This window comes from Leuresthes tenuis, unplaced genomic scaffold (genome assembly GCF_036924035.1).
Source record: "Leuresthes tenuis unplaced genomic scaffold, fLeuTen1.0.hap1 SCAF_10, whole genome shotgun sequence".
Taxonomy (NCBI): Eukaryota; Metazoa; Chordata; class Actinopteri; order Atheriniformes; family Atherinopsidae; genus Leuresthes; species Leuresthes tenuis.
The window spans coordinates 14,559,082-14,568,444 of NW_027325364.1; the positions used below are offsets into that span (position 1 = coordinate 14,559,082).

General features: G+C 44.5%; 1 protein-coding gene across 1 annotated transcript; it reads left to right on the forward strand.

Moving 5' to 3' along the window:
- Nucleotides 1-105: 105 nt before the first annotated feature.
- Nucleotides 106-9,345, forward strand: tex10 (testis expressed 10). The gene is made up of 16 exons (XM_072394328.1): nucleotides 106-497; nucleotides 743-940; nucleotides 1,025-1,212; nucleotides 1,310-1,636; nucleotides 1,725-1,937; nucleotides 2,041-2,293; nucleotides 2,403-2,515; nucleotides 3,025-3,272; nucleotides 3,827-3,962; nucleotides 4,368-4,537; nucleotides 5,747-5,924; nucleotides 6,695-6,911; nucleotides 8,161-8,241; nucleotides 8,368-8,552; nucleotides 8,640-8,850; nucleotides 8,968-9,345. The coding sequence occupies exons 2-16, from the start codon at nucleotides 758-760 to the stop codon at nucleotides 9,088-9,090; spliced, it is 2,826 nt and encodes a 941-aa protein (XP_072250429.1). The 5' UTR covers nucleotides 106-497; nucleotides 743-757; the 3' UTR covers nucleotides 9,091-9,345.
- The last annotated feature ends 18 nt before the right edge of the window (nucleotides 9,346-9,363 follow it).

The following is a 9,363-nucleotide window of genomic DNA, read 5'->3' on the forward strand; positions in this document are numbered from 1 at the left end:
AAAGTGTCCCATTTAATTATACATCTTAAGATATTGGGAAAATTTGAGTCTATTGTTTTAAGGCATCGATGCGGACAGCTATGAGATGCATTTATTTTTATACCAGGACTTACCGTACCACAATCCAAGAGCAACATTGAACATACATTTACATTTCTTAAAATATCTGGCTTTATTTTTTTGTCAGATTTGTATTGCAGATTCTTCAATTGAATGTAATTAGTGAGCTAAAAGGAAAAAAAACTTTCACGACGCCACAGTAATATTTCTTTTTAAAGATAAGCTCCGCGGCCATTGAGCTCAAACACCGAACGAACAGACTTTGTAAATGTACACACAGATTCAAAGGACCCAAGGCACAACCAGACGAGATTGAATAGATATTTTTTTGAGAATTCACTGCCATTAGCTAGGTGTATAATTTTTACTCAAGATACCGTGTGGATGTTTGATGTTGTGTAAACTTCTGACGGTTGGATCCAGGCCTTTTTGCGGTGGTAAGTTAAAGAAACATAGCTGCCATGCTTCGCGGTGCACCAGTGATGCGATAATCAAGTCAACCACATGTTCGCTATTTTAGCCAATTTGAACATAAATATGCAGCATCCCTGATGAGCCTCCTGATATCTAACGTGACATTTCTATGCAAAACGTGAGAATTGTGAGTTTCGTTGTAATGTTTTTTATAATCAATGCATTGATTGAGTTCTCTTATCTTCATATCTGGGGATTCGGATATCAGTCTTTTTAGGCAAAGATGAAGTCCAAGAAGAAGAAGAGGCAAGATGATTTCCAGAAGGTTAAACTGAAGGTGGGAAAGAAGAAACCGAAAGCTGATAATGCAACCAACACCAGCTTCCGCACAAGGGGGATTAATCTACCTGAACAGCTGAAGAGAGACACCAGTGGTCCCACAACTCACAGACAGCTGGGTATCAATGTAGGTTCAGCAAACTTAATGATGGACTTCAGATATATTGTTTGAATGCCTCATTTGTGTCAGCATCTTTTCTTCCACCCACAGGACATCCTGTCTCAGCTGCACCATTACAATGCCAATGTGAAACATGGTGCCTTGGTGAGCTTGAGGGAGCTGTTGTCCATCAGTCCCTCTCTGTTAGAGCAGCATCTTTCACGCTTGCTCTCTGAAGTGGCAGCTGTTCTCACAGACAAGGACGGCAATGTTCGAGTGGCAGCTACACGTGTCCTCAGGTTAGAGATGAAACGCAGACGCTAAAATGTGGAACAATTGATGAAGCGATTTCTGTGTTCCCATCTCGATTCACGCATTACCAAAACCTATTTGCAGGTTCATCGCACAGTCTGTGCCTGCAGAGCGAGTGGCTCCGTTTTTCCCCCTCCTCAGTGCACACTTGTCTTGTGCCATGACGCACATCGAGGCAGCCATTCAGGAAGACGCCATGAATGTCTTGGATGTGTTCCTGGAGCACTACCCATCTCTGCTGGCTGCACGGCCTGCAGTACTCCTCACTAACTTCTTAGAGATGATCTCTCACAGACAGACCTCTGGAGGAGCCAAAAAGGCTCAGGATCTCAAGGGGCGAATCTGGGCACTGTCAGTCAACCTTGACAGGGCTGTAACTAGCCAGCAGTGGCGGCTCTCTGTTCTTCTCAGGTATGGGGACAACGTGCTCGCAGACTATGAGGAATCGTGAATTGTGATGGCGGGTGCCAGCATTGTCGTTTGTTCCACTGTGTTTCAGGCTTGGGCGCTTTCTGCAGGCAGTCGTTGAGGAAAGACCAATGGAGGAGGGTGATGTGTCTGTCCGAGCTGAAGGAGCGTTTGACTCGAGTGGAAAGGGCCACGTATCACCTCTGTATTTAAACTGGGAGGAGCTCATGTACAGCAAGGTTGGAGTAAAAGTGTATGAAAATTCTGGAGCCAGGCCATCTCCCCACTCCACTTTTAGACTCAGGTATGATATTGCAGACTTTAGTGCCCATCAATGGGCGGCACTTGAATCAGTTAGATTTAACTACACGTTTTGCATTTGACACTTTCATCCTTTCACCGCATAGACCTGAGGTGGGCCCTGAAGCTACAGTAAGCGAGGGTCTGGATTCGGTTGAGACTCTGCGGAGCTTTGCAGCTACGCTTGTGCCTCTGCTGCTGGAAGTGTGGGTGGAAGCAAGCGCCAACGACAGCACCTGGAAAAGCACAGATGGCTCTAACCTGCTCTCCCCAGACACCATGTCAGTAATGTTCCAGGTCTTGACTATTCTGCAGCTGCTGAGAAAACTGGCCCCACAGCAGGAGAACCAGGATGCACTGGTGAGATGAAGCATGTACACATTTATTCTTTTTTTTTTTGTCTTTTTGATTTGAAATTGAAGGACGTTTTTATTATCAAAGAATGACAAAGCGCATTGTCTTTGTCCAGGATGCATGGTTTCGTAAAGAATATCTTGAAGATTTTAAGCAGCACTTCATGAAAAACTTTCCCTACGGTTCCCGGGACACACCCAAACATAAAAAGAAAGTTGATCATAAAAGGTAAGAATATTAGTGTCGGCAATCAAAGACTTTCTCGCTGTTTTCTTTTGGCCTTCTGCAGTGCATGTTTCTTTACTGATTTTTACTGAAGTTTAACTGAAATAGTCCCTGCTTCTCTTACCTGCATGTTTTCAGCATCACTGATGGGTGCTTTTAAGCAGCTGCACAAAAAAATATGTATATGATATATAAGAGCAGCCACATAATGTAAGCCTTATTTGGCTTAAGCCTTATTATATTTATTTATTTGGCCATTTTAACATGACCCAGCTCACAGCATCTCACACATGGTCTTTCTCTGTGGTCACTGAACATAACACAGCACCTGAAACTAGAATAACTCAGATTTTGTTTTCTGTTTTAGACATGTACAATAACCATTGTAAAGTAGTCTAACTAAAGGTTTGTGCATTCCAAATGATAATGAATCTGAAATCGAAAGGATACAGGGATCCCGCCCTCTCTACATGAAGTTTAAATCAGCTGAGTTTGCTCTGTCCTCTTCTCAGGAATAAACAAAATGCAGCTGTCCCCGTTCAGACCGTGGAGCCTCTCGCCTTGAATATCACACTTTGCCAGGTCATGGTGTCCCTCAGCCAGAAGCAAGGCCTTGATCGAGAGGTGGATGGAGAGTGGCTGACACCACTCAGGGCTTTTATCCGAGACACTCTGGGAGGCGGAGTGAAACTGAGCTACAGACAGCTGCACATGCTGCTGGGCACTGTATGGAAGATGGTGCTCACGCAGAGGAGCAGATGTAAGCATTTGCGTGAATTTAATACAATTAAACAAGTTCATTGTTGTTAATGTGCCAATGTGGGCCATGTGTCCCAAAACCAGTTCAACTATGATGCATATTTTCCATCCCATTTTGACCTTAAATGTAACTTAACATGCAGCCCCTGAGCTGATAAAAGTGGAGTAAAATTATTTATTTCCCAGCTCACATTTGAAGTTCCCATGAAACAGCCATAACAGTGCTTTTTTGCATATTTTCAGATTTCAGAAGGCTGTCCCCCCCCAAAAAAAAGCCCACTCTGCTGTGATTGGTTAGCTCTAGTGGCCTGACCTCTTTTTCAACATCAGTTCTGCTAAAATTCTTAAATAAGAAATTAGTATACAACCCTAACTGTAGGATTACTCAATGTTAGTGACAGGAAATGGAAAAAAAAAAACCTTTTTATGTTATTGTTTGGCCACTTACTGATGTATAGGTGATGGATCGTGTAAGAAAGGTCTAATACAACACTTAAGCACTGAATTAGTTTTTAGCGCGCGGTTAAACCTCTGTTTGTGGTTGTGTTTCTGCAGCAGTGACGGAGGAGCTTTTTGGAGCGGTGTACATCTACTATAAGCAGAGGAACCTCTCACTACAGACGCGGTCTCTGCTGCTCTCCTTCTACAGCAAACTCTACCTGCAGGAGCAAGGACATGCACACATCGCCAGGTAACCTCGGGGGATTGCTTCAGACATGTAGGATCTTCAAACTGAACATTTACAGCCCAGAGAAGCTGATCGTGGAGGAATAGCTGATTTAAGGAGGGGAAAAAAAACATTTTTGCATAGTGGGACCGTAGTCTTGTCACTTTTTTAGTTTAATAATTGAATTGTGTAGGGATTGGCTTGTTCTTCTGGCGTAACACAGGAGGGGCTGATGGGGATGTTTTATACAGTCGACATGAAAATGATCATTTATTTATGGCTGTTTCAAACCACAGAGCAAAGTCAAAATAATAGTGTGCACAGGAATGAACAATTTGTTTTAATATTGTAAAAATTCTCTAATAATATTCAGCCTTTATTTGTTTGCTCCCTGTCTTTTTCCCATGTTGCCTCCCCTTCTGTCTGAAGGAGCAAGGTGCTATATCGTTGGTTGGCATCTCTTCCTCTGCAGTTGGCCCAGTTGGGCCACCGTAACCCCATACTCTCTGCACAGCTCATAACTTCCATCCATGCCGCAGCTTCTCGAGGCAACAAGGACCTGCTCAACAGTCTGCAAACGCATGCCTGCAGGCTCTACGGTGAGCATGCTCTTCTAGAGGGAAAGATGAATGATCCCAGAGGTTGGGGTAGCTTTTTGGAAACCTTTCGACATCATTCATAGATTTTAAAACCAGATTTAGTTGCATATTTATTAGATTGCTCCACTTCATAACATAATGGTCACTAACTCTCGGAGAACAGAAGTCTGCCTTTGCCTTTGCTTCCCTAAGGCTATGAGTGTCTGAGCCGCATCTCACCACGATGTGACACATCTGCCTCTTTTCAGCAGCTGGCTAATTCCTAAAGTGGCAGCTCTTATTAGGGTTTTTATCAAAGGTGGAAATCTGGAATTCTGAACCCAAACAGTCAAATGTAGCAGCAGTTTCCTGCTTCATGTGTTAGTGTGCTATGCAGCGATGCTTTTTTAAAAATAGTTCTGCTCAGTTCTGTCTTGAAATTCACGATTAGATCAGAAGAGATGTTTACTCCCGAAACTAAACTGATACGTGTGTACGTGAGAAAGTACATTTTCGTATACATTCAATTGTATGCAACATTGCGTACATGTCCCCTAGGAGGCAGTATAACTCCACGTTTCCCTCTCTAGACAACTTGCACAACTGAGCTACATCCAGTGTTAGAGGCCTGTCCATTTGCACAGCTCAGAGGATGGTCAGATAGCGGGGCTGGCATGTAACAGAAGGCCAGGAGGAGGGGTGCTCTGATAGAAACTGCCGCAGAGCCAGCAATTCACCATCACAAGACTCCTTTTGTCTGAGAGCTTCTGACATCAGCATGTGCGTCAGAGACAGACAGAACACCACACACACACACACACACACACACACTCTCACATTATCTGCACCCTTACTGTAGCTGTTTCTGTCTGTCTCTTTCTGCTGATACAAACATAGTTTTGGTTATTCATGTATCGCCCCTCATTTTCTTCATGTCATATCCCTAGAGCAGGGACCTCAAAGTCTGGTCCTCGAGGGCCGCCGTTCTGCGGGTTTTAGATGTTTCGCTGCTTCAACACACCTGATTCAGAATAAATGGATCTCTTCAAAAGATTGTTAATTGTGCACAAAGCAGGTGATGAGGCGTCGATCTGAATCAGGTGCGTTGAAGCAAGGAAACATCTAAAACCTAAAGGACAGCGGCCCTCGAGGACCGGAGTTTGAGATCCATGCCGTAGAGGGTGCCGTAGATTGCATTCACTGTGTGGATCTGTGCTTGTGTGTGGGCAGATCCCCAGGATGGAGTTGTGGTGCTGTTGCCAGCAGAGTCCCAGCAGCGAATGGTGCAGCTGCTCTACTTCCTACCCAAGATGTCCCAGCCTCTTCTGGCCCAGTTGAGCGGCTGCTGCACCGCTGGACGAATCTCTGCCGGACTCGCTGGTTCTCTGATCCGTATCATACATTTTAGGTGAGCCTGAAAACCTAAAAATAAAAAAAAAAACATTTAGAAAAATGTTTCACAGCAGCAGGATGCTTCTACTGTTGGAATCGAACTGTTATCGGGCATCTGTGCTGGGCACATGGAAAACGCTCTTGCAGAGCACCATGAGATGGCAGCATTGCGCTTTCACTCAGGGGTCGCTGATGTTTCATCTGAGCTCTCGACTGGCTGTTGATTGATGCTGCCTTTTTTGATATTCAGCTTACTGATGACGATAAAAGTAGTTTTTTTGTCCCCCGCTTACCTTTCCCTGTAATAGTGTGTCTGACCTTTTTCCTGTGTCAGTGGGCCAGTGTTATACAAATTTTGAGCGGGGGGGGGGAGTACAGAGTTCATATGGGATGGGATGTGTGCTTAATGGATTTGATACAAAGAGCTCTTTGGGAGTTTGGAATGCAGCATCGTCATGGAGTATTGAGAGGACTGTCTGCATGTGCCTCCCGGGCTTCACAAAAAACACACTGTTATTCACACACTTCCTGCTGCTACAGATCTAACCCCCCTCAGGCCAAGGATACATTTTTATAACTGTACTTACGTGCGTTTTTATTCTAACATTATGTTCTTACAAAACACAGTACCACAAATAATCCTAAGATACTTAAGAATTGGGGAATTTTTGAAAAGTTGCATAACTTGGAAGCTGTGCCAACATCTTATATTCAGAAAGATGTGGTTCTCCAGCGCAGTTATTATGTTGTTCATTGTGTAACGTGTTTGCTGATTGTGCTCTTCAGGTCCTCTCTTGGTGGCTGGTCTTTTGGGAGCCAGGAAGCAGCCCTGCAGGATGTGGACTACATCAGCTTCCTGTTCTCCACCCTCATAGGCTTCTCGTCTGAAAATCTCGCCACCCTGCAGGAGGATGAGAGCGTCCTGCCTTCCACCCCGCTTTCACCCCTTTGCCTTTACCCCACTTCACTGGAGCAGTTCACTCACCACTGGGATGTTGTTGAGGTGTGCGCTCCCTTTTACAGTCACCCCAAAAGCAAAGGTCATATAGAAATCGAAGCAACTCAGAAGTCGAAATGGATGAAGTCAGACACAGGATAGAGAAGAGAAGAAATTGTTTTAAAAATGGCAAAAGTTTTGATATTCTGGACACATCTGTGGTGTTTCAGTCCCCCCCTGGTCTCTCTCTGTCCCTCATATAGAGCTCAGAGGGTGGAAACTTTATCATGGCACTCCTGCTGAGAGGGGAACCTTTATCGCGTTGCGCAGGTTGGAGATGCGTGGTTATCGGGCATAGTGGATATGCACAAATGCTAATGAGAGCCAATGGCATGATGGGAGAGTGACATTTCTGCGCAGAAATTACCGTTAACATAACTATGCCCTGGGGCAAGTGTGTGTGAGCTAGTGGGGGGCTTATAATCACTAATTCAGCCCCTCAATTAAGGCCTCAGATCCTGCTTCTCTCATCTCCCTGTCTGAGTCAATCACAGGCAAGCGACGAGAAGGAAGAGGGAGGGGGCACGTTGTGATGAGGGCGGGGGGCATTCAGGAATGGACCGTGTCAGATCTGGTTCGGCTAACAAGACGGGATTGTTTTTAATGACGGAGAGAATGCCAACAGGTGCACTGCTCAGACATACAGGCTCACACACCTCAATTTGATAAAAAGTAATGAGAAATTTGATTAGGATTTCAAGTTAATGAGGAAAAGCTGAGCCTTATTTTTCACTCTTAAAGAGTTAGTGGCTTTTTAGGCCTCAACAAGGTTTTGTCTTCATTTAAGCATGATCGAAATGATTAATTCAGATGGGAAGGCTGACCACTAAATGCAGGTTTAAGTTTTTCTTGACAGACGTTTTCCCTTATTTGGGTTTTTAATTTTCTCCTTAACATCATTACTATCATTCCATTATACTAGTTGTTACATGGACTAACATATTAGGACTAAAAAGGGTTCGGAAATCATAACAGCAAAGTTTTGTGCAATGTATTTGTTACTCCAGAAATGATGGATAACTGGTCTTAGAAAGGTGTTGAAGTCTTATTTATGCTTTTTTTGACAATGCATGTTTGCATGGTACACAAATCGGGGCCAAACGCCCTCGAATCTTCCATATTTCATAAAGTGTCTGTTTCAGAAACACTGGCTGCTTTGATAAAACCAGAACTCTCCGTCTCAATTATATTGTCAGCAGTACATAAGTTAGGAAATGATTTGGAAACGGTAATAATATTACTGTCTGATTTATAGGAAGTGTGCCACTGTCTGGAAACTGTGGGTTCAAAGTCTCAGTGCTTTGACATCCTACAAAATGGCGTTTGCAAATACCTGGTAAGACCCAGTTTTCATTCATCGGTAAAATCCCGCTGAAGAGGTTTCAGTTACAGTCCAGCTGTGTTAAACTCTTCTCTCTCCTCACTGCATTGATGGAATTGTGTGCTCGTGTCTTTATCTCAGACCAAGTTGGAGGTGGTTCCTGACAGCATGGCAGCCGGACTGCTGAGAGCTGTGTCCAGATTACTGGATCTGTCCATCCTGCCAGTTGAGCCCGTGGTGCGCTTCTTGTCTCAGTGTCTCCTCAGCCTGCTGGCGCTGCTCCTCAGCTTGCAGCAGGAGGCCCCAGCTGAAACCAGCCACAAAAGGTGCGTTTTTGATTGATAGTAGGTGTTTGCTGTGTGCTACTGTGTGGGGACAAAAGACTTTCAAACACCCCGGTGTCATGTTTGCAGGGAAGCAATTTGGGGCGCTTGTGTGACAGCGCTGAGCAGCGTTCCTCGCCTGCTGCGGATCGTTCTGCAGTCGATGCGTGTTGTAGATCTAAATGAAGAGGAGCTGCCACAGCTGGGACAGATCCTCTTAATGCTGCTGCAGCACACACCGCTCCATAACCAGCTACTGGCCAATGCTGCTCTGCTGCAAGAGATCATACACCACCTCACGGTAAACATGTAGCACACGCTCCTTTTAGGGCTTCAGTGGAATTTGGATAAAGAGCTAAACATTCCATTTTTTTGGGTGGTTTGTCAGCTGATTAGCCTGTGCATGTGTTTGTTTCAGAGGTATTCCCGGGCCGCGACCAGGGAGCAGTGGCTGACAGACTTGCTCTACTGTTACAGTGTGACTGTGGCTCATGGCTCCTCTGCACACCGTGGAAGTCTGGGCCTTCGGGACATTTACTAACTGGCGCATCAGATAGACAAGTATCTGGCGTGTTGCTCAGTTCATCCTCCACACATCCTTCAGTTACTGTGACTAAAGACAGAGCTCAGCAGCAACAAGTACATTGAAAACAACCTTTTTTTTATTTCATTAGTTACCATAAATACTCCGTGTTATTGTTTCAGGAACATCACTTTTATTGTTGTTGACTTAGTGTTTACTGGAGTTCAAAGTGACTTTGCATTAAAAAAAAAGTAGGAAAAAGAAGAAAAAAAACAGAATAAACATCGAATT